At 33.1% G+C, this 23,889-nt stretch overlaps 1 protein-coding gene across 4 annotated transcripts; it reads right to left on the bottom strand.

Annotated features, from left to right (window-relative positions):
* Positions 1–123: 123 nt before the first annotated feature.
* LOC142342448 (uncharacterized) lies at positions 124–22,340 on the bottom strand. Of its 4 annotated transcripts, none has more exons than XM_075393777.1 (3): positions 22,247–22,340; positions 4,630–4,884; positions 124–799 (listed from the first exon to the last, which is right to left on the bottom strand). In XM_075393777.1, exons 2-3 carry the CDS (start codon positions 4,685–4,687, stop codon positions 279–281), a joined length of 579 nt encoding a protein of 192 aa, XP_075249892.1. In that variant the 5' UTR covers positions 4,688–4,884; positions 22,247–22,340; the 3' UTR covers positions 124–278. The 4 variants fall into 4 exon arrangements, with proteins under 4 accessions (XP_075249892.1, XP_075249893.1, XP_075249888.1 ...); XM_075393778.1 differs by lacking the exon at positions 22,247–22,340 and adding an exon at positions 21,805–21,892; XM_075393773.1 differs by lacking the exon at positions 22,247–22,340 and adding an exon at positions 20,744–21,171.
* Between the last annotated feature and the right edge of the window lie 1,549 nt (positions 22,341–23,889).

Raw genomic sequence — 23,889 nt, 5'->3', positions numbered from 1 at the left:
ATCAAGCCGTTCGTCTACTTTTCGGACAAACGCTGTCAATTTTCCCTATTTTCAATTTACAATCGATTAAAAAATTTAAAAAAAACAAAAAACGATTGTGCTTGACCATATCGGCTAAAAAAAATTTTTAAAAGGCCGTAGTCGAACTTGGGTCGACGTTTGAACAGACTTTGAGTCGAAATTACTTGGGAAATTAAAGGAAGGAATATACACCAGCTTTGATTTTGCCTTTTTAGTGGCTGATATCTGACCCGTTTTTAAATTCCTTAATCTTGTAATTATACACAAAAATTATCATACAAAAAAATCTGACCTCTCGCTGTAGTCGTCTGAAAAGTGGGAACTGTCGTCTGCGACCCCTCTAGTAAAACTCCTTTCCTCCTAGCTGACAGTCGGCCACTAACGCCACTCTCACTACCACCAACAAAGCTTCCGGCAGAATTTTGGCCCTGACTCGGACTCGAACCTCCAACCTCCTGCTTGCTGGATAAGTTAGCGCGCCGTTTTTGATTAAACTGTGGTTTGGTGTCCGATAACTGTTGCAAACGTTTTTGCAATCTCTGCTTCCGTTTTTGATCTAACTGTTTGTAAAGTAAGTTATGTTTTGAGGGCGAAACCTCATGTGTATAATAACGAATGCCCGTTAAGCTGTCGTTAAATTTGAACTGCAAAGAATTCGAAGTTGGGCTAATGGTTCTGTTTTCATCCGGGGGCTGGCTAGGCGTCGAGATTTGGTCCAGAGATAGCTTGGCTTCACTACCAGAGGTGCTTATAATCTCCACCGCCTTCTGATCTGGGTCTGTGAAAATATACCCTGTTTAACCCGCATTAACACTCTGGCTATAAATTCTACCCAGTAAATTATCTTATCCTTGGCTTAGACTTGAAGCCCAATTTCAGAATAACTTTTCTGTTTACTTTTCTTTAATTGATTCACAGACTTATCACGCAGCTAGTCAGAATAGCGGCAAATTTCAATGTTTTGATAATTTAGGTACATTAAATTGGCGCAAAACAGGCGCGAAATAGGCCCAAACTTCATACCCAAATAATTCCCCCAAAATATGTCCAGAATTTAGCTCCGGTGAACCCGGTTTGAAGCACCGCTGAATATTGTTGAAATGGTAATCTGGGTAGCATTAACCATGGGTAGAGAGTAACAGTGGGGTAGTGAGATTACGAAATTGGGGGTATTATTTATGGGTTAGATGGAACATTAAACCCGTGCCAATCACCCTAATAAGGTCTTACCAAGATCAAAATCAGAACCCTGAATTAATCTCATACCTGTTCATACCTTTCTCATGCTCACTATTTCACACTCTCTCATATACTCAAGTTACCCCAAAAAATTCAATTATTTTAAGCCCATTTTTTACCCATTGCCCCCTAGCTGTGGACATTATTTATTACCGCACATATGTTATGATTTTACACGCGCGATATCAATGCGGCTAATTTACGATCATTTTGATTTCATTTCATGTTGCTGACGTTGTTTCCTGTGACAGGTCGTAAAACAATTTAAGTCAAGCAAAAATGAAAATTTATTAGAATGCCACTTAATTTTAGTAACAATTTTATACCCATATAACCATGATATATTACCCAGGTTTCAGGTTTAAAGCTAAGCTCTTACCAGTAAAATGGAACAAGACACTGAAAAACTTGTAAAATATTTGAAGATATCATTTTAATTTCCTAAATTTGATCGGTTCCGGAAGAATTATAATGCATGAAAACATTAAAAAATTCTTATTAAAATTTATAAAGTTAAAATTAGTGGTTTGAGGAGGATAAATGTTTAATGTATGCACCCACTAAAAATGAAAATTTCAAATCCCTTATAATAAATTCTTGGAATATTTTATGGAAAAATTTTTTCGCAGTAGTTTTTGCTCAAAGTTCATTTGTTTTGGTAAAAGGAAATATAATTTATTGTCCAAAATTTAGTTTAATAGAGATAATAATTTAAGAAATGAAATACTATCAATGGTATAAATTTCTCTTTCTGGGTCACTTTATTACAAAACAAGCAGAATGGCTTTTCTTTATGGTGCCATCAGTTAATACCTATAGAAGTTTTATTTTGCGATCATAAACACTTAACGTAACTGTGGGCTTCTAAACAAACAAAAATTTTGGCTCTTAAGAGTATCGACAAATTTTTTGTCCCAGTCCAACCTATGGCATAAAAGTAAGTACTAAAGATTTTCGTTTGACGCACAGGTATTTTAAATCGTGGGATGTCAATTAATTCATATCGAAGTGTTTTTGTATAACTGTTCTGATTGGATTTTTGGAGTTTATAAATCCTAGCACAATTTTCAAAAGTATTAAAATGTATGTCAAAAATATAACGCAACATCTATGGAAGAAGTGATCAGCTGTAATTTTCGAATTTCGGCTACTTTTGGCATACATGATTAATTTTAACCCTAGCTTATAACTACTGAATTTTGAACGGAAGGAATTGACATTTTCGCGGTGCGAATGGTTTACGAGAGTTAGTTCTATGAAAAAAACATTTCATGTTGCTAATGAGTCACTCTGGAAATGCTATGGAGCTAAAATTGAAGTCAAGAAGTCTTGTTTTGCAGTGATGTCGTGTTTTTAAAGTAAACAAAGATTTTTTTGTTTTTGCTATTGGGTAAGGGGTACAAAGAAGCAATGTTGGCGACAGTTGTGTCCTTTTTGAGTTTTCCCACTAAATTGTCAACAAACCCACTTTTTAATTCTTTAAAGCCAACTGACGTGGGACAACTTTTTTGTTCTGTCATTTGAAGAATTCTTCTCCGAATTGAGCAAATACGGCTTACATATTCCTGCTTATTCAGTGATTCCCGCAAAAAAAACCATCTGATCAAAACCTGTTAATTTGCAAGCAATCAATAAAACGGGGTACAAAAAACTTTGTTCAGAAACCACCAAAGTTTCTGGAATATTGGTATAAGGTTCTTTAAGTCGTTGCAAAATTTTCAGGGGATGAAGAAGAAAATCATTTTGCAGCACAAAAAATAGCAGTGTAAATTAAGTTTTTGGATACCTCCCAACATAGCCCAACCGGCTTAGTGCTCATATAAAATATAACTCCACCAGTAATGATAATTACACCATAATGGAGGCTGATGATTATTACACCATAATGTTTTCGTAGGGGGGCAAAATGGTAAAAATTCCATTTTTGTACGCAAGAGGTAAAACAAATTTAAATACATTTGTGTTTCGGGGAAACTTTTTGTTCCGTTTGAAACTAATAATTGTTTCCCCCTAAAAACTAATGACTTTTCATGTGCAATTTTGAAACAGCAAATGATCAAAAAAACTGTTGTGATTAAAATTTCTGTGAATTAGTTTCTATTTTTGATTTGTAACTAAACAAAAGCGCGTTGAATATTAAGACAAAGTGAATTGCCAAATTTAAATATTGCTATATTTCCATTTGTCAAAAAAAATCGTTTTCAATCTTAATTTTTTAATTTAACCAATAAAATACGGCACAGTTTATTGCCAATTTTTATTTTGGTTTTACTGAATCTGAAATCTTGCTCTGTAAAACGCGTTTAATCGAACATTGATTTCCTTTACGGCGGCATATTTTATTCAGAGAAAAATTTTCAGGCTTTCTTTTCTAGCAAATTGCTGTTCACTAATTATATTTTTGGAAAAATTGACAATCTTGCTTCGCTGATGGAAAGGTTTTATCAATTTTGTATGAAGGCAGACAAGTGTTTTGTTGTTTTTTTTTAAATTGTTGTCTGGATACTTTCCCATACGGAACTCCAAGTGTGAATCAATACTGGGCAATTGTAAATGCAAGTCTCCCATGGAATATTTTTTGCTCACTTTCTCGCTTGAAATTTGCTTCTTCCAAGCGTGTAATATTATTGGAGCGAAAATTCAACTGTCATGTTGATGCAGAAATAGAACAAACGTCCAGGGAGCGGTAAATCATGGGAACTTTATTTTTGCTTTTGATCCAAGGCTGACCATTGTAAAATCAAACTTAACGCATGTCTGACATGTGAAAAAAGGGACATGAATCAGTCTATGAATCAGTAATGACGAGCAATTGCATTTATACTGGCCCAGTACTGAAACGCACTTGGAGTTATGGGTTCTCTTTAATCGCTTAGCAGAATCTACTGCAAAACTAAAGAGTGACAGTCACTCGCGGATGATTGGGACGCAACCCAGCCATCTGTTAAGTTGAATAGAACGAATACTAATACATATGTTTAGGCATCAACATGGAACAATATCAAGATCAGTATGTACTTCTCAAAATTACTTAGAACTTAGAAGTGTGAGAATTATAGCATATAATTATTATAAACTTATAAACTCTTATAACGGATTTAGCGGTAAACCCGATGAATATATATTTTTTACAGCATTCATCTTATAAGTTGAATGGTGTAAAAATATCGAATTTACCGCTAAATCCGTTATCATATTCAAGGCACCGCAATAGGCAGCATTACCTAGAATAATTTGCTGTGAAAAACAAACCCGAGAACAGAGACGAAACATTTATTTCATGCTTTTTTCGACGTATGCCACGATATGAAAGCAGAACGGAAAACAAACCAAGTTGTATTTAATGTTTTTCAACTCTATCTGTCTTACCTGGCGATGACCTCTGGTTTTTCACAGACACCCCCTGGCTTCTCGTCTTCGGCTGCATTTTGTCCACTGGTTCTTAATTTGTCGTTTTTCAAAGTTACTCCAAAATATTGTCCGTGTTTCAGAACTCCGTCAGATCAATCGAATGTAAATGCGTGGAAACGTCTTGCGATGACGTAATTTGAATTTTTGGGTCCAGTTAGGGTTAAGTACTCATATCGAAATCAGGCCATATATTTGTTGTTGTTGTTTCATCAGCTATAAGAAGAATAATTTGGTCGATGAAGTAAATTTGCAACCCAAAATAATGAAATTATTTTAAAAATTTAGAGCTCGTTCACCTTTTGAAAACACACAAAATTGAAAGGTGGTTATTTTTTATTACAAAGACCGGAACAATAAAAGATTTTTAAATAGTTATCACTTATTACTGCGTTTTGATGTTGGAAATGCTTTAATAGATGAAAAGAAGCAACGGTCTTTTAATGGTTTATTACAATTTAGAAAAACATATTGAATCAGTATTCGATTGTGTGTTTGAACTTTTATAAGAACAGCGGGATGAAATAAAGGAGTAGAGTAAAAAGGAGGTTAGGCAGCTTAAGTTTACACTTTTTTGTTCTGACAGTCTCATTCGCATCTGTTGACTAAAAGTCAATAAACTCGAGGTCATACAAATTTTCTATAGAGTTTATTTTAAATAACAATGATCAGTCAAATAGTTTTTTACAATTCAAAGAATTTGAATTGTATTGGGGCGCTGTCTTTTTTTATGACTCGAAGAGGAGTATTGGTTTTCTTAAGGTCTTTTTTTACCGGAAGTACTATTCGTTCAGATGCTGTTTTAATCTAAAAGCGAAAGTGAGCAAAATTGCCGCGTGAACTAATTTTTTTTGAGCAAGAGAAGTTTGCTGATCATGCGCTGCGTTTAGTGAATGACTTTTTGACTTTGAAAAGTGTTTTTTGACAGAATGGCACATATAGATAACCGTTTTACCAGCCGTTATTTCGTCTAAGGGGCCCAGTTTTCTCGCTTGTAATTTGTTTTTTTGGAGAAATAGTTTTTATTCGATGCTATTTTGAAATGTAAACCACGGAAATTGTTACCACATTGTTTTGCAGAGCTTGAAAATGCGTTTCATGTTCAAAAGGGGCACATATTTATCGATTTTTAAGTTACTTTTTGGCTTTTTTCTAATAATTTCTTCATTTTTGGATCTTTCAGCCGTATTTTATCAGAATTAGTTAAAATCTGAACCTCCCCTTGATAATTCATATACTCAACGCCTCGTTCTACCTCGATGTATATTTGTTTTATAAAACTGTACAAATGATAATCCGACTTTGGTAGTTTTTTTTTCCAATTTCTCTCAGTTCTTTTGTTTGGATTTTGGTTTTAATTTCTATAATTTTGTTTCAATGAAAATCCAATCGTTCTTTGGCGTTAAGTTTATGAAATATAGTTAAAGTTTTTTTTAAATGTTGTCGTAAAAAATTTTTGACCAATTTTTTGCAAAATGTTTCAATGTTTCGTATGTTTAAATTCTGTTATTAGTTTTTTGCTTTGTTCAGGAAGATGGCTTTTTGTCTGGATGAAAAGATGTTGTTTTTATGTTTTGTTTGCAGGACGATGAAATGTCTTCGCTTTTCCCGATTTTTATAACTTGATTTTTAGCTTTCAAAAATCAAGAGGTAGTCTTTTTGTTACGGTGTTTCTTAGATTGTGTCCACATTATAGGTGAATCATTCTAGCTTTTTTCTGGTACCTAAATTTATTTTCTTTACATTGATTTTTCCAGTTTTTGAATGATTAAAAATTTAATGATTTCAGCTTTTTTTCAGATTCTCGTCATTTTGTTCTACAATTGATCTCTTTCAACATAAAGCAGTACTGAGAATTGAATAGTAGGTTTTTTTCCTTAATTTCGATGATTACTGTGTATTGCAGTTAATTTGTGGCCTTGGTATTGTTTTTAAACGATTTTTTGGCTTTGAATTTTATTTTGTTGCCGATGTCTTTTCTATGATTAATTTAATTTTTGAATCATTATGAAATCTTTTTGCCTAGAATATATACCACAAGGAAAAAGTGGGCGCTGTTTTTGTCCTAATTGCAGTTTTTACAATCCTAATGTGGTGGTTTTCTGATTCTTAAAATTGAGCATTTTTTTGAAAAAGTTAACTTAGTTTCTAACGTTTATCTGCCGTTTTCTTTCGTGATCTTTTTGAGACTAGGAGCAAGAATTTTTTGAGGGAAATTCATAGCCCTGTCATATTTTGCTTCTATCGGTTTTTTATCATTCTATTCATCTTGTACTTTCTTAACGTTACCAAATGTTTTCAATTATATAAAATTTTGCTGCATTTTGTTTCTCTTGGTGACAGTGGTTTAAATTGACCCAATTTTCAGATCAGACCTGGGGAGGCAATGAGAAAATGGTTTTAAAAAAGGTAATGGCTTCATCTTCAATTACGTTTTTTTGTACAGTTTTGACGCTGCAAGTCGCCTCCGGAATTCTTCAGGCTATGTTCTTTTTTAGGATCTGTTCACACATTTTCATGATTTTTGAAGTCAAATTGGAGTAGTGATTTTGGTCACGCCGAAACAGGAAGTGGAGCGAAAAAACGAGCGGCTTTTTGGCGTGAATTTGTTTGCTCTAAATTTAAAGTAGAGTGAGAAAACGGTGTTCGAACAAAAATTCGCTTTCTCGTTAGTGGTTTTTTTGTTCACATGCGGTAATTTCACTCTGATTTTTTCTTTTTTTTTGGGTTTTTTTATCGATTTTTTTTCTAAAGCGTTTTCCCTATCCCTTGATAGTTTATTCTAGGCCTAGTTTTTTGTTTGAACCAAATTTCCAATTCTCGCTAGTGGTTTTTTGTTTGCATGCGGCATTTTAACATCGATTTTGCTTTTTTTAAAAATTCTTGATCTGTTTTTTTTTAGAAATGGGTGTCCCAATTCACTTATAGTTTGTTCTATGTCTAGCTTTTTGTTTAGCCAATTAAAAATCCTTGAATTGTACGTCAAGACTTGTTGTGCTATGTTTTTTGTGCTGATAAAAGCATTTTCTTCACCATTTTTTTTTCGGTCAAGATGTGACAGAAAAAAGATGCAAACAGATATGGAATTTTTTGTCCAATTAGCCTAGCAATATCCAGTTAGTGGCCTTATGTTTTTGATGGGAAATTTTCACAATTTTTCGTAATTTTTTTATTACCATCATGGGAATTAAAACCAAGGATGCTCGGCCTATTTTCAGATAAAAAGTATCTATGGGGTTTATACGGCATATCATGAGTAGCAATACCCTCTTAGTAAAAACTGATACAGTATTGGGCGGACGATATATAATTGGAATACAATATTTCAGTATTGGTATACTATGGCACTAGGGTCCGGGTAGTATCTATAATTAAAAAAACTGAAGACCACTGCTCTTAACCTGAAGGATAATTTTTAAGATCTTGCAGGATTCCTGTAAACAAAGGTTATCTTGCAAGACATTTATGTAATACTTGAAAATTGTTTTCTAAGAGAACAAGATTTTGAGATGAAAGGTTATCGTGCAAAATCGAATATTATATTTTAAGATCTTGCAAGACGGGCCATTATCCTTGTAAGATTTTGAAAGTTCGTTCGGGTTGAGCTCCATACTGATTGGTTCAAAATTGTTGTTTGCTTCATCTTGTCACACAAAAAGCATTCAGGAGATAAACTGACCTTAATTATTACAATTAAATAATTATAACTATCAACTATTACACATGATACAGACTTAATTTTAGAAAACATTAAACTGCAAAAATTGCTTTAATTCAGCAACAATTTACAAAGTATACTTAATGTCGGTTAATAATTTATTCTGCTCTTTTACTTACCCAGGTTGAGGTCCCAGACGGAAAGTCGATATGTCCAGACCCAGATGAACGCACGACGGGGGTGTCGTGCGTTCAAATTTACATGGTCTGGAAACAAGGAAAAACGCACGAAAGTCTGGTGAACGCACGAAAGTCTGGTGAACGCACAAAAGTCTGGTGAACGCACGAAAGTCTGGTGAACGCACGAAAGTCTGGTGAACGCACGAAAGTCTGGTGAACGCACGAAAGTCTGGTGAACGCACGAAAGTCTGGTGAACGCACGAAAGTCTGTCGAACGCACGAAAATCTGGACATGAACGCACGAAAGTCTGGACATGAACGCACGAAAGTCTGGTGAACGCACGAAAGTCTGGACATGAACGCACGAAAGTCTGGTGAACGCACGAAAGTCTGGACATGAACGCACGAAGGTCTGGTGAACGCACGAAAGTCTGGACATAGGCACTTTCCGTCTGGGACGGTCTGGACATAGGCACTTTCCATCTGGGACGGTCTGGACATATCGACTTTCCGTCTGGGACCTCAACCTGGGTACAATTAACGGCAAAAAATTAAGACCTATTACAAATTTACTGAACCACCATTTGAATTGATTTCTGATAATTTTACAAAAAGTTTATAACGTTAATAATTTCTCTACTCAATTTTCTTCGAGCAAAATATTCGAATTTGGATCAGTCTTTGGTATGATTAATTAAATTTACTGCTTGGTATTGTTTGTCATAACAGTTTAACAGTTTATAGTCAGAGACATTTTTTATCCAAACTTTGGATACATTGTAGACATTGCAAGCTGATTGTGTGCATACGCATTCAATTTCGTAGAATAATTAGCATATCTCGATAAACTAATAAATATTGCATGGTTTTGGAAGATAACCTTTTTTGTCGACTAGTACAGTGACCAAAACCGGAAAAGAAAGCAATTTTTGGCTGGATTTTGACATTCAGAGATTGATTTTGATCCATCTCAAACTCGATCCAATGTGGGTCAGCAAAAGTAAGCGCTTGAAATAACTCAAACCTTTACTAGATGATCTTTCTTAATATACCTCAAATAAATGAAAAAAAATTACATACCCGGAAAAACAAAGCTTTCTTAGTATCCTGCTTTTGCCAATTAAAGTACTCAGCAGCCAAAAAACGCGAGTTGATTTCTCACTCAACACATACATTTTGCCGTCAAAAAAAATTTCCAACACTATTTTGATGACTGAGCTGCTCCATTATCTACAGTTCACTGCAAAAAAAAATCAGCCCTATTGCAAATTTTCTGGACCCCCAATAAGATTGATTTCTGCACATTTTACAAAAAGTCTATAACATTAACAGTTTTTCTACTTCTTTTTTCTTTGAGCAAAATTTTTATCTGAAATTGTGTCGGCTTTTGATATGATTAAATAAATTTATTGATTTGTCTTACTTGTCATAACAGTTTAACAGTTCATAGTCAAAAGCATCGTTTCTATCCAGAATTGGATACATTGTAGCTATTGCAAACTGATTGCGTGCAAACGCGTTCAATTGTGTAGAATAAATTGCATATTTCAAAAAAATAAAATTGCAAGGTTTTTGGAAGATAACATTTTTGCTCAACTAGTGAAGTGACCAAAAACAGCGACGCAGAAGAATGTTATTCATGACTGGATTTTGACTGATTAATTTGAGTCCATCTCAATCTCGATCCAATAATGTGGGTAAAAAAAGGTAAACGCTTGAAATAAATCAGACTTTTGAGAGATGATTTTTTAGAAAAACTATTAAAGAATAGAAATTACATGCAAGGGAAAACAATGCTTTCTTAGTCTCCTGCTTCTGTCAGTTTTAGTACTCAGCAGAAAAAAAACACAAGTATTCTCACCAAACACATAGAGTTTCCATCAACACAATTTTTTAATATTTTTTTGCTCATTAAGCTAAACTGAAACAAACATTGAGAAAAAAGGAAGAAAATTTTCATTTTGGTTTGTTTTTTGTGTTTCATAAGTTGTTGCATAACGAAGATCTGTTTTCCTGTTAATTAATTATTCATGTTTTTCCAACCAACTTCTCCTTTTTTTTCCAACCAACTTCAACATCTTCTCTGAATCAAATATCTCGCCATTTCTTATTAAAGGTCATTTCTTGTGAAAAGATGATCGACAATATTTCTTTCTGTTAAAATTAATAGGAATTTGATGAGCGTTCATTCTTTGCAATAGAGAATAGAGAAAATTATTTGAAAGATGTTGGAGAATTGCTCGAATTTGGAAAATTGCCAAACTTTCTTTTTCTTTCGTCTATTATATTGAAATCGAAATTCGTTTATAATTTTTGTTAAGGAGTAAGGAGCAGTCAAACAAATGAAACAAAATTAATCTTCAGTGAATTGCTGGAAATCTGGGCATCACAATCCATTTTACATCAGTTTTTAACTAACGGTGCGATTGAACGGGTTGAAAGAGTGCATGAAGAATCAAATAAACTTTCTGTCGGTTTAGAAGTACCGAGAACGATTAAACCGGGGACTAAAAATATGTGTCTTTTCATTTCAAAACTTATTTGTGAAGTTTTAGCGTCGCTAAAAAAATCAGATTCAATGATTTTTGCAACAACTTTATTGTTGAGCTTTATGTAGTTTTATGGCAAAGCCTCTGAGCCAAAATAGCAAAATTGTGTGTATTATACGAAAATAATGCGGTAAGACAAAATAATTTTGAAGTATAAATGATCAATCATTGTTTGGCATGTGGCAAAATGTGACAGGAAATTCTCCAAATAATAGTTTTATATGAAACTAATGCTTGTCTAGGATTTTAAAAAGTTATTTCAACCTTTAAACAAATACACAGAAATTCAAAACACAGTTAATTGCAATAAAGTTTTATGAGCAATCATTTTTGCTTAAGTGTCCATTTTATCAGCTGAAAGAGAGAGACCGTTTTTCATCTTTTGTTTGGAAACAAACGTTTTTTAAAAGCAGTGAAAAGTTTTTAAAAGAACAGCTAAAAGTAAAAATTTGTTGGAAAAAACTTTTCCTAAGAAGTTTCGCATGCCCCCCCACCACCAAAAAAACAGTATAAATTTTCGTAATAATACAAAAAATTGAACCAGCTACAAATTTTGAAAAGCAGAGTTTGTAGTGATATAAATCACACTTGTGAGCAAAAAAGATTTGGTTACTTCAAACATTCAGATCGACTGCTGCTGCTGCTTCAGTGATTTTTTTCTTGGTCAATGAAGTTATGAGCTTATAAAGAGACATAACATACATTTTTTCTAAGCAAGCATTAGAGCAGCCATTTCAAAATCTTGACATTTGCGAAGCCAAAGAGATGCAACTTGGATCTAAAGACAAATATTATGTTGAAGGAAACTAAAAAAACACAAGCAAGGTGTTTTGCGAAGAATTCAGAACAAAAAAGAAACACCGACTCGAGAATAACACATTTTAATCTAACCTTAAATTTAAATCAGCAGACAACAAAAAAATATTACGCTGCATTTTCTCTTATACATATTTAGCAATTTGCAATATGTTGAAGACGATTGGGTAATTCGCTAGTTTTGAAAAATAACTTTTCAGTAAACTAACGCTAAATTAGTGTAGCAAGAAAGAGAAAAAAAGATTCCTGATTCTCAGAAAGCGAATCGTAATTTGCTATTGAGGACTTATTTTTCATATTTTTTGTTTAAGAGAGAAATCAAAATTGCATCTAAGAAATATTTGTAACAAAGAAAAACCCTAGACATCTTGAAATAAAATTTAACATTTAAAAACAATATTGACTAAAAACAGTTAAAAGCATGAATTTTAAAAAGAAAGAAGAGAAAAATCATACAGAGAGACAACATATCTTAAGAAAAACTTTGAAAAAAGCTGAAATGTATCCGATGAAAAGAATTTGTAAAAAAGATTTTCCGAGCGATTACTCGGTTTTAGTGTTATATTAGTTGACATAAATAATTTGAGCATGAAGCTAAACAACTATGTCGCAATCAAAAATCCATTTAAGAAATTTAAGTCAAAAGTAGGCCGCTAAACTTTTTTAATTTCAACTCAAAACAAAACCATTACAACAAAACCGCTTTTAAATTTAGATTCCGATATTGGCGTAACGCTATAAAATTTAAGTTAAATTAATCATGCCAGCTGATAAGATCACAATCAAAATGAAGAAAATGACCAAAATGAAGAAAATGACAAACGCTAGCTGAATCGAAATTAAATTCTCTCCAAACGCAAATTGATTGTGAATTTTTCCACATTGTGCTTCATAACAAGGCATAATTTTTAACTGAGGTCTGAAGGATTCTGGGGGCCCAACTATAATATATTTACAAGGTCATAATCTTCAAAACGTCATTGTATCCAAGTGTAGTCAGAACACGAGTCAAACAGTGACATAAAAAGAAGTACAAGCATGATATTTCGCGAATTGTTTTTTTTTAATTTGATTACCACACGGAAAGGAAGAATCTCAGCGGCTTTAAAATACTACCACTGTCTTCGCGCAGGAACAGAGGACACAAAGTTTCCGAGAAAGATTTGGAGAAAAAAACTGCCTTGTAAAGGTATTCTTAGAAAATCTGAAGCAATAGCTAATATAAAAACTGGCGGTAAGCGCAAAATTAATAACGAAATAATAATTGATAACCCAATGCCCAGAAAACAAATTCAATTTAAAATTCCAGATAATGATTCAAGATCACGCTGTCAGCAACTGCAGAAATAGTGCAAACTTAGGGTCAAGGTAATAATTTTTGCGAGTGAGAAAGAGAAAACAGCAATCATAGCTTCAGGCGACAATCATTGTGCGAAATTCTGATAGCTCAACAAGGTCATCTGCAAACTGATAAAGAAAATTTTGACAATATTTGTTTGGATCAGTTTTTTGCAGCCTTCCAAATTCAAAAATTGTTAGAGGAAGTTCTGTTACTTTTCGATTCATGTTCATATTTACAAAATTTTAAAAATGTGAATAGTTTTCAAAATAAAACAAAAAGGGAGGAGGCTGAGCTCTTGGACATGCCAAACAATGTTCATTGGATCACCACTCAACAATGAATATAAACACTAGAGCTCTATTCGTCTTGTAATTTTGTTCATTTTAAACCTACGAAAATTCAAACATAATTGGTTTTTGGTCTGTTATACTTAGCAACAATAAAAGCATTGAAATCCTCCCACCCATTTGACCGGTTTTCATTGCATTCAAGAGTAAGAAGTATATCGTTTATCATTAAAATAATCGAAATACAAGACATCAGTTACTGTGTCTTTCAGACGTGAGAATTCACGGTTGTGGTCAGTCAAAAATAGACTACATTAAATATAGAAAAAAGTTTTACGTAGACAAAAGAAGCATTTTCCTGAAAAAATAACAACCTTTTATACTTTTATTCGAAGAACAGAGAAAAAACTATGAGTTAAGCTTCACAAAGCTCATTCTCAATTATGTGGAGGCTCTAAATAACTATACCCGGGTCAAGGCCGAATGGTTATCTTGTAAGAACTTGCAAGTTTCTGGGATAAACTTACAAGGCGATGCATCGCCTTGCAAGCTTTCCTTCCAAAAACTTGCAAGTTCTTACAAGTTAACTATTCGACTTACAAGTTCTTACAAGTTAACCATTAGCACACACACCACACAACACACACACACCACGCACGCACACACACATACACGCACACATGCACACATACATACGCACTAAACCGTAAATGAAACCTTGCAAGACATGAATGTAAACGGATGTTTGGAAAAAATAGAATCTGGGAAAGTGTGAATTAAGTTATTAAAAACGCGTATAAAAACTAAGGGCCGCTAAATTATTTTGAGATAATACTCACATATGAATTTGAAAATTCAATCAAAGTCAATAATTTGGGAACATTTTCAAAAAACCGATCGTGAGATCTACAGTTTTTTTTTAATGGAAATGCAAAAAGACCTCTCTTGAATTGATAAAAAGAAAAAAAAACATTTTGTCTACTCAGGTCGAATTGTATTATGTTATCCAAGCAGAGCAACTAACTCCCACGCGCTTTCTTCGGTAAATGACTGAATAAAAAATTGAATTAACCAATAAGAGTTGTGCTCGACCGGAACGAACTTACAAGAAAATTACAAGTTAGCTATTCGCCATTCAAGTTCTTACAAGTTAACCATTCAACTAGCAAGTTCTTACAAGTTAACCATTCGACTTGCAAGTTCTTACAAGTTAACCATTCTGTTCCGACCCAGGTAATCAATAAATATTGACAGATTACGGACCAAACATTGGTTCAACACATTAACCTCAGTCTCTTAAAAATCTTAAAACCAAAGTTAATTTAGATTTCCAAGGGAACAGAATGGCACCTCATACAAAAATAGCAGACGATATTGACCATAAGGATTAAATCTTACACAAGAATTAACAATTATGCTAGGGATATAGATTACGTGATGGCTATTTGGAAGTTTTTTTGCAAGACTTGAAAACTGGCGTGCAAGTAATAGATACATCTTTTTATTAATAATAATATAATTTACAGCAGCAGAAAGGCAATAAGGCATTTGTTAATCATTTATTTTTGGTGTATGAACATGGCTCGTAAAAATTGTTGAGACTCAAATTGTCTTATTTCGTTTTTGTTTGGTTTAGACCGTATACCATTATACCGAGTGTTTGTAAAATCTTTTCAAATCTTAACAAAAAGATATCTGTGTAGAATCAAACTGAAAACAGCATACTTCCGGTATTAATGTTCTTTTTAAAAAATTTGAAAAAATAACAGTTCGTTTTCTTCCCGATTGAAGTTCGCTGACGGATTCACTTTGGGTGAAGCAAAACTTATTCTTTTAACTTGATTTCATTAATATTTTCCTAACTGTTTTATAAACGAGTAAAGAAAGTTGTTTTGCGGGAAAACAAGTTTTTTGATTCCCGCGCCAAAATTCAATCTGTTCTTTGGTTAAAATTTCATCTGGACTTAACGATTCATTTTATAGATGAACAATAAGATGAGCATTTTTCCAAAATAATTTAATTTCCAAGTTAACTTGTTTCAAAATTTTTTGTTACGGAAAATCCAAGTGTGACAGAATAATTTTTAAAGACTAAGAAAATTGATGTTGTCATAGGGACATTTTCCTGCTTTCTAGTTTCAGTTTGGTTATCTTTTGTTTATGTACGATATTATTATTTACGAGCTTAAAAAGTGCTTTTTCAAGTAACCACAACCTTCATTATCTGAGCCAATTTTGGAACTTCGTTTGATCACAAAAGAAACAATCACAAAAGAGAATATTTTCTTTTTTGAGACTTATGAAACTGTAACTAGTAAGCTCAAACCATAGCGATTGATAGTTTAGGCATTAAATATAGGAATCTTGAGAAGGAACTCAGAGTAAGGCTATTTGATTACACACCACATTATAACTCAGAACGTCTTACTTGCTATGGATAGCATGATGGCTATTCAAAAGACTTCATTGCAAAAATTTTCGATAACTTGAAAGCTGACGTGCAAAAAAAAGATTTGTTGCCACTTTTTGTTTTTAATATTATAATTTATAGCTGCAGAAAAGCAATAAAGCATTTGTAGTGTATATACATGGCTCGTAAAAGTTGTTAAGACTCAAATTGCTTTAAGTCGTTTTTTTGGATTAGACCGTATAACCATTAGACTGATTGTTTGTAAATTTTTTTCAAATCTTAAAAAAAAGAATTCTATGTAGAATCAAACTGAAAATATTATACTTCCGGGATTAGTTGTTCATTTTCCAATGAATAACTGGATAAAAATAAAAGTTGGTTTTCCCAACTAAGTTCCCTGACTGATTCACTTTGGGTGAAGCAAAACTTTTTGTTTTAACTTGATTTCACACGCACCACATCTGATTACGCACCACATAAAAGCTCAGAACCTTTGAAATCAATTATAATTTGCTGACAAGGAAACAAGCAATCATTTAAGTCAAGTTCTGTTTTGAGTGTAATGAGAAACGGAGAGCAAAAAAAAAACAAAAAAAAAAGTTTTTTCCCAATCTCCTATAGATCCCATATATTCAACAAAACTTTGAACTATTTGACGAGATCTAATTGAATGTTTTTGGATCCCTGGCGCAAACTCTAATCTTATGTTTTATCATAAGGACTGGAATCAGGAAATTTGCCATCAAAGTTTTAATTGCAAAATATAATTATGAAAAGCGCTGTAAAGGCATTGAGCAGTTTCTTTATATCTATTGTAACATTTAAAGTAAAGAATTTAGCTTCAATGATACCCTACAAGCGCAAGCTGGAAGTCCTTCCTAAGCAATTTAAAATCATTCATGAGCAACAGATTTTAGTTATACAGAAATTGAGATAAAATTGCGTTACGCATTGAATAGTAGCCTGCTAAAATCTTCGGCAGAAATTGTTGTAGCATAGAATCTGCTGCTAGTCGCTAAAGGGTTCTACAACAAAAAAGAAACAGAAATTATCAGTTTTATTGTTTTTCTAAAACTGAAAATTTTTACAGGTTGGAACCAAATTGTCAACCCCCCCCCCCAGTTTCGGTAAGCGAAACGCAGCCACCAAGGTGAGATTGTAGTCAGCCCAAAGAGCTTATAAGCTAAGTGTATATCGGTATTGGTGGTGGCAGCATTATAACAAGGGTTACAATCAACGAATGTAACTTGATTCCGGTTTCAGATTTTCCCATATTCTTCGCTATTCTCATAAAAAAATGTCAACTGCCGAAAAATTAGAAGGTATAAACTTACTTTCTGACAAATGAGATGACTGCAATCATTAATTCTTAGAACATAAGCGGTAATAATTAAGACTAGAGCTGTTGAAAAAATTCTGAACAAAAGAAAAAGTATAATTAAACGTCGTCTCTTCACAATACAAAGAGTATATTACAAAGAAATAAAATACTTGGGGGTAAATTTTTCAATTATGAGTATAATACAAAATAAGGGTGAAAATTGGGCGTGTGGAAACTACCAGACTGAACGTGAACAAAAGAGGGGGGTGGTATGTAGAGTGGGGGAAGGGTGAGAGGGCGAAATAAAGAGTGTAAGGACTGGAATGATAATGCTGCTTAGCACAAACAGCCTGAAGGCCTAGGAAAAGTCACTGAGATGATGGTGGAATAGTTAAAATCAAAAGCGCTAGACGAGAAATTATCAATAACTACTTTCATTACTAGACAGATTAGAGAAGTCTATTCGTATTCTGTGTAGTTGATAAAACCAGAACTTATTTATAAAAAGCAGAAACTTTTTGCTGACATGAAATACTTTTTTCATCAAGGCGGTTCTGAAATTCAGAAAAAAAAATTGTTGGGTCATCTCCAACTACCCCCCCCCCCAAAAAAAAAACTAAAAAAATTATCCCCCCCACCATTCTGTTATGTTTACCATGATTGAGGGAGGGGTGGGTGGGTATCCATTATATGACCAATAAACTAGAAGGGCAATAATGGGAAAGACAAAAAATTTCAATTTTTTTCTAGAAATAAAATATCAATCTAGTCAAGTATATGATACAATAAAATTGTTCAAACAACTGCAACCGAGTGTAAAAGCATAACGATAAACAGAGTTATTTTTTATTTAGCAAATAATCTTTAAATTGAATTGTACGAGCAAAATTTGCATGGCCACAACGAGAATCTTTGGAGCTTGTGATTTTTTAGAGTTTGTTTGGACTTTGAAATAAAGCATTAATGTGTCAGTAGTCATTATCCCTACAAATTACGCAGTGAATAGCAGTTCAGAAATATTTTAATAGAAAAAGAGGAGAATTCTGTAGTTGTAAAAACTTTTCCGTTTTCCATATCGATTTAAGTTTAATTGGATAGATGCGCTCAAAATTTTAAAACTACAAAAAGTGAATAATAATAATGCACAATTATTGCGTAACAACACCACACATTTATTAAAGTTAAGGTAAATTTACCTTAACGGAGTTAAGGTAAACCGTTGTTGAGATAAATTTGAAGTATCACCTGAAATAATTTTAAATTTTTTTGTAACCTTCTGCGTTAAAATTACCAGTAAGTGCCAGATCGAACTGAAAACATCTGGTAAATATGGTGGAGCATAATTAGTAAATTTCCAAAAATATCTTTTTGTCCTTATTTAAGGCATTGCAAGCGAGAATAGAAGGGAGCTACGAAGCTCTGCCAAAGACATAATCAAAAATTTTGAGGACCGTGTTTAAACTTTCAACGAAAACAGAAATCATAGTTTTACGAGACAGAGAGAGAGAGAGAGAGAGAGACCGTTGCAAAAAATTTCAGCAAAAATTTAAATTGTTAGCTCCGTTATCGTCAGTCAGAATTCAATTACATAAGTGTTGAGAAAAGAATCTTTTATAACCCAAAAATGAGGTGATTTTCAAACAAAAGAAAATTGATCGAAAAACAGTAACAAATTACTGAATACGTTTTCTAGTTGCAAACCTATTTTTAAAGCGTTTCTTTAGGTCATCTACGCTAAATGGCCACTGTTTGCCCTACAGATGAAAAAAGTGTGTGAAATTGGGCAAAAGCACAGAGTCCAACGTTTAACCGACATTTTTAGTTTTCCTGGGAATTAAATTTCTTCGACAACATTCCTAATATAAAGATTTTTCTAGTGACTAAAGCAACTTTGATACTACATAATAGCAATGGACTTTTGTTTTTTCTTTGTTAAAATAAACCCTTTTTTTTTGCTTAAAAATTCGAAGAACAGAAAAAATCACAGAAGTCATTGTCGAACTTTATAAGAAGAAAAATTACAAATTGTGAAACGGTCTGGAGTAAAAACTTGTTACAACTAATAGAAGCATCCGAAACATTTCAAAAAGAACAAACAGCATTTTTTTGTTACAGTAATTTCATTTTCTTTAATAATTCAACTGCAAGGTTTTTGAATTTGATAATAACGTTTAGCAAAACAAAATTTGCCATTAGTCACACGAATGTATAGAAACAGTCATTGCATAAAATTAAGAATTTTTGGATAATTATTCAACCAATACTGACCTATTTTTTAAATGAAAGAATAAAATCAAAATGTTTTATCCAGCAATCATGAAGTAAAACAGAAAGCACAAAAGCGTTGAAATCCAAGGAAAATGAGGAGACTTAACCAAATTTGGTATGTAAAATCAGCGATATCAGTTATATGAAAGTTTTAAGGATTATTTATTGAAGTTAAGTCTTTTTCTTTTGCCATCAACGTTTCTCATTGTTTCGGTCCATTCCTTATTAAAAAAATGCTTTCAAGATAATTCGTTGAATTGTAACAGAACAATTTTTGCAGGACCATATCCTTGTTTCGGTTAGCTTCTAAAACTCAAAAGAAAGTTGAGAGTTGACAAAAGTAAAAAAAAAACATTTGAAATAATTTTCTATTTTTCTTGGAGCCATTTCGCTTCATTGTATAGGCTGTGAAAAGTATTCCTGCATGCAAGTATTAGTTCATGTTTTAGATTTTTAAAGAGCATGTTGGCAACAATTTGCAATTTCATAATTTTAGGTATCGATATTTATGTTTATAGATTTTGCTGCAAGGATTTTGTTTAAAGATTTTGCTGCAAGGAAAATAAAGATTGCAGAATTTCAAATTTCGGTCTTTAAACACTAAAAACATAGAATAGTCCAAAAAATATGTTGCACTAACAGTACTTCACATCAATTTTTAAAAAATTTTTGCTACCATATAAAAAATTGTAGAAAGTAGATTTTTCTTAGTTGTATAAAATCAGTTCATCAAATTGAGCAATCAACTTTATGCATCTCAAAAAACGCAGCTCCTAACATTCATTCAGTCCGACAAAATCAAGATATCTTTCTGCTGAATATTTTTGTTAGTAGCGAAGTTATCTCCCTCTGTCAATTTTAGTGAAAAATCTTTTAAAACCAATTTTCTACTGATGTGTAGCAAATGACTGAATACAGCACACTTGACGTTCAAAACAAGCTAATGTAAATTAGAGATGTTTACTGTTTTTCATACTTTTCTCCCAGAAATTCTACTAGCTCAGTACGCAACCAGAACGGTTAGATAATTTTGCCGAAAAGAAAAAAGTTTTTATCTAATGAGCAGATTTTCTTCAAGAAAATGACCTCATTTTGCGTCAGAGTTGGTATAATATACTATGGCATTTGGTTCTGTATAGAGAAACAAGAAATTGGAAGTTTTTTCTGTTCTTTGACATCAAGAAAATCCCATCAGCAAATTTTAATATCGAGTTTTACTCCTGTAGCAATCAAAACTGACCGTACCGTTGTAGATGATTAATATTTTTTGTAATTTGTAGTCACTGAGTAGAATGGCAGTAAGAGAGTATAGTAATGAATTCTCATAACCTGAGTAAGTAGATTAGCTGTGACAGGAATCTATTAAAAGTGGTCAACTCTCTTACTTGTCTCAGGTCAGGTTATTATTACTAACTAATTGGATTATTTCCAAGCTCTTTCGACCTGCTTTTTACGCAAGAACGTGTGGCATGTATGTGCGGGTAAAATTTTCTGCCGATAATTGGCGATGATGATAAAGTAATACGCGATAAGTTTCCACCAATTTCAACTACTGGCTATTTTTTTTAGAAATGAAAACGGAGAATTTTATCTTTGTCATGGAAAAGTTTGTTAGAAAACAGAAAACAAAAAATTAAATGTAGATTTCGTGACTTTGTATTGTAAGAAATGCGCCGAAATTGTAGGAAACGCGCTGAATGCGTTTAATGCACTGAAAACGCTGAAATGAGCTGAAATGAGCTGAAATTCGCTGAAATGAACTGAAATTATGTAAGAAATGCGCTGATTCGCGTATAAATTCAGCCCATTTACATATTTTCTTGTGAAACCTTGGAAGACAATTCTTGGAAGACTAACATCGGGTGTCAACTAGGGTAGCATTTTAAAACCAAAACTTTAAAAGATTGATGTGTTGGGCTACGTTTAAAAAAAGGGTGGGGGAAGGGGTGGGGGAAGGAGAACGGGTGAAATTTTGAAAAAGGTATTATATATATATATATATATATATATATATATATATATATATATTCAGACAGAAATAAAAATTTGGGATTAAGTTCAATTTAGATTTTATTTTATACCGAAAACTTTTTCCGTGCTTCTTGATAAATAACGGATATGGTTAGTTTACCTTTCCTGGTTATATATCACTGGATTATAACTTGGATTATAACTCCGGATAACTATGTTGACAATACAAAAGAGCTAACAACCTTTAGGCTAAGCTATAAAAATTGACTGTATGAAAATGAACTGTTTCTTTATAACAGTATATGCAAATCTTTCTCTATTTAACAATAACTTACCAATTCAAACGTCAAAAATGAATTCCAAAATTGAGTTGAAAAGAAAGTCAGGGCAACTTTTTAACCGGGCAAAATTAATCCATCTAATAGCCAATGATCCTCTCAACCCCCCCCCCCCACCCCCTCCCAAAAAAGCAGTGCTGTGGGATGTAGTTTTCTCTGAAAAGGGTTGAATAAGTTTATTGAATAACCCGGAAGAAAATACACTCAACTAAGTGTATAATTATATAATCTGTGCTGAAATGGCGTAAAAATGGAACCCAATCCATCCCAGAGGTATAGAGGGGGTTAAAATAGCAGAACACGCTGTAAAATAGCCAGTAGAATCTACATTAAAGCTGCCACCAAAAAAGTACACCTTTTCCTTCAAATACACCCCCCCCCCCCCTCAAAAAAACCCAAAAGAATACTTTTCCCACTTTTTTTTACAAATTTGACTTACTTCTGGAGTGCTTTCAAAAGTCTCGGCCGGAAATTGCAATTTGAACGTAAAAATTACGGATGAAAGGAATCTCAATTTTGCAGACCATAATTGGCTAAAGAGAATTTCTGGTTTTTGAAATCTGGCCCGAACAATAGTTCCAAATCAGCGCTCATTAAGTCGTTTCCAACATGAAAGGCGTCGTCAATCAATTCTGTGTTTATTCAATTTGGCTCCTTTAAAGACGTAAATTTAACACTTTCGTATTAGCGTTTTGCAGTAATTTAAACTGTAAACACACCGGGGGTGCCTTTAAAGTTTGCTAACATTTCCTTTGAATTCAATCCAGCGCTAAACCCACTGCTTTGGCGCAAACCGGTCATAAGGGACTTCAAAACTTAGAACCGTTTGGGTTTCGTCATAGCGTTCCGTGTTTTAGGAACGAGACATTTATACGATAGACTGGTTCTGGTACCGGTTATCTTGCAAAAAAATGTTAGGAAACACTATTGACGTGCAACAGTTTTGCAAGAATCTTCTATGGTTAGGATATCTGTCGGATTTTGACTAAGAGAGACAAAGTTTCGTTTAACCTTAGTTAACTTCAATTAACAATGTAAAGATCTTTTTACTTACTTTGGTGTTTAGGAAGTCGTTGCGCCGAAAGATAGTTTTGTTTCATGCCATCCCAAGCAAAAGTACAAAGCAAAAGTACAAGCAAAAAAGCCTGTTTTTATGAAACACCACTCTTAAAATTGTGAATCGGTTCACGCTATGCTACCGCCACAAATCTTGTTCCAACCCCAATTAGTGGGCGGCGGGAGGAACTATATATTCAAATGGTTTTTTCCTTTTTTTTATGTTCAGTAACTTTTAGGCGATCGATATATTCATCGTAGTCTTAAGTGGTGACAATAGAGAGTTCTTCAAGCTTAGAATGCAGAATCAAAAAGATTTGTTTTGAATTTCTTTTGTCAAGCTATCGAGGGAGTGATTATTTTTACCTTCAGCGTCATTATTTTAAAAAATTTTTGTGAAAATTAATTTTACGACACAATGAGGAACAATTTTGTGTTCCTCAATGAGGCAAAAAAGAATGTTTTTTTTTGTTGTCATAGTTAAGTTTACGATCTAAAAAGACTCAGTTTTATTGGACAGCTCTTTTTGAAAAATTTACTTTGCATTTTTTTGGTTGTTTTGGTGTCTTTTACAGACAAGTTTTTTTTTCGTTTCAAGAGTATTCTTAATGAAAAACCCATTTACGATATGATGGGGCACATTCAACGTCTATTATCTTTTCAGAGAAGCTTTGCTCAAGATTTCTATTACCTTGATTTTCCATAATTCTTTATTGTTTTTTAGGTTTTTGTGTTTTTGCCTGCATTTTTTGCATTTTTCTAGTCCTATGATTTAGCATCGTTAATTAAAAAAGCAATTGACTGCCTAAAGAGGATTAGGTGAACCTAACATTTCACTTATAAAACTTGGATGACCTATTTAAATTTAAATACCCATTTTGATTATTGCATGATCTCATTGGCTTCCAATCCAAGTATAATTCAGGTGTTTATTGCTTTCCGTTGACAGCTATTGGTTTTAATGGCTCTGTTACAAAAAGTTTTCCATAAAACTAAGTGATTTTTGTCTATCGGCTCCTAATTATT

This window comes from Convolutriloba macropyga, chromosome 7, assembly GCF_964194025.1.
Source record: "Convolutriloba macropyga chromosome 7, txConMacr16.3, whole genome shotgun sequence".
Classification (NCBI taxonomy): Eukaryota; Metazoa; Xenacoelomorpha; order Acoela; family Convolutidae; genus Convolutriloba; species Convolutriloba macropyga.
Note: the sequence above shows the minus strand (reverse complement) of the source record. Positions and strands in the feature narration are given on the sequence as shown.

Excerpts from the sequence above, each read along its gene's own strand:
- LOC142342448 (XM_075393777.1), bottom strand. The coding sequence starts at position 4,687 with ATGCAGCCGAAGACGAGAAGCCAGGGGGTGTCTGTGAAAAACCAGAGG. Across the intron at positions 800-4,629 it reads AAACCAGAGGTCATCGCCAG|ACCCAGATCAGAAGGCGGTG; the intron begins GTAAGACAGATA and ends ATATTTTCACAG.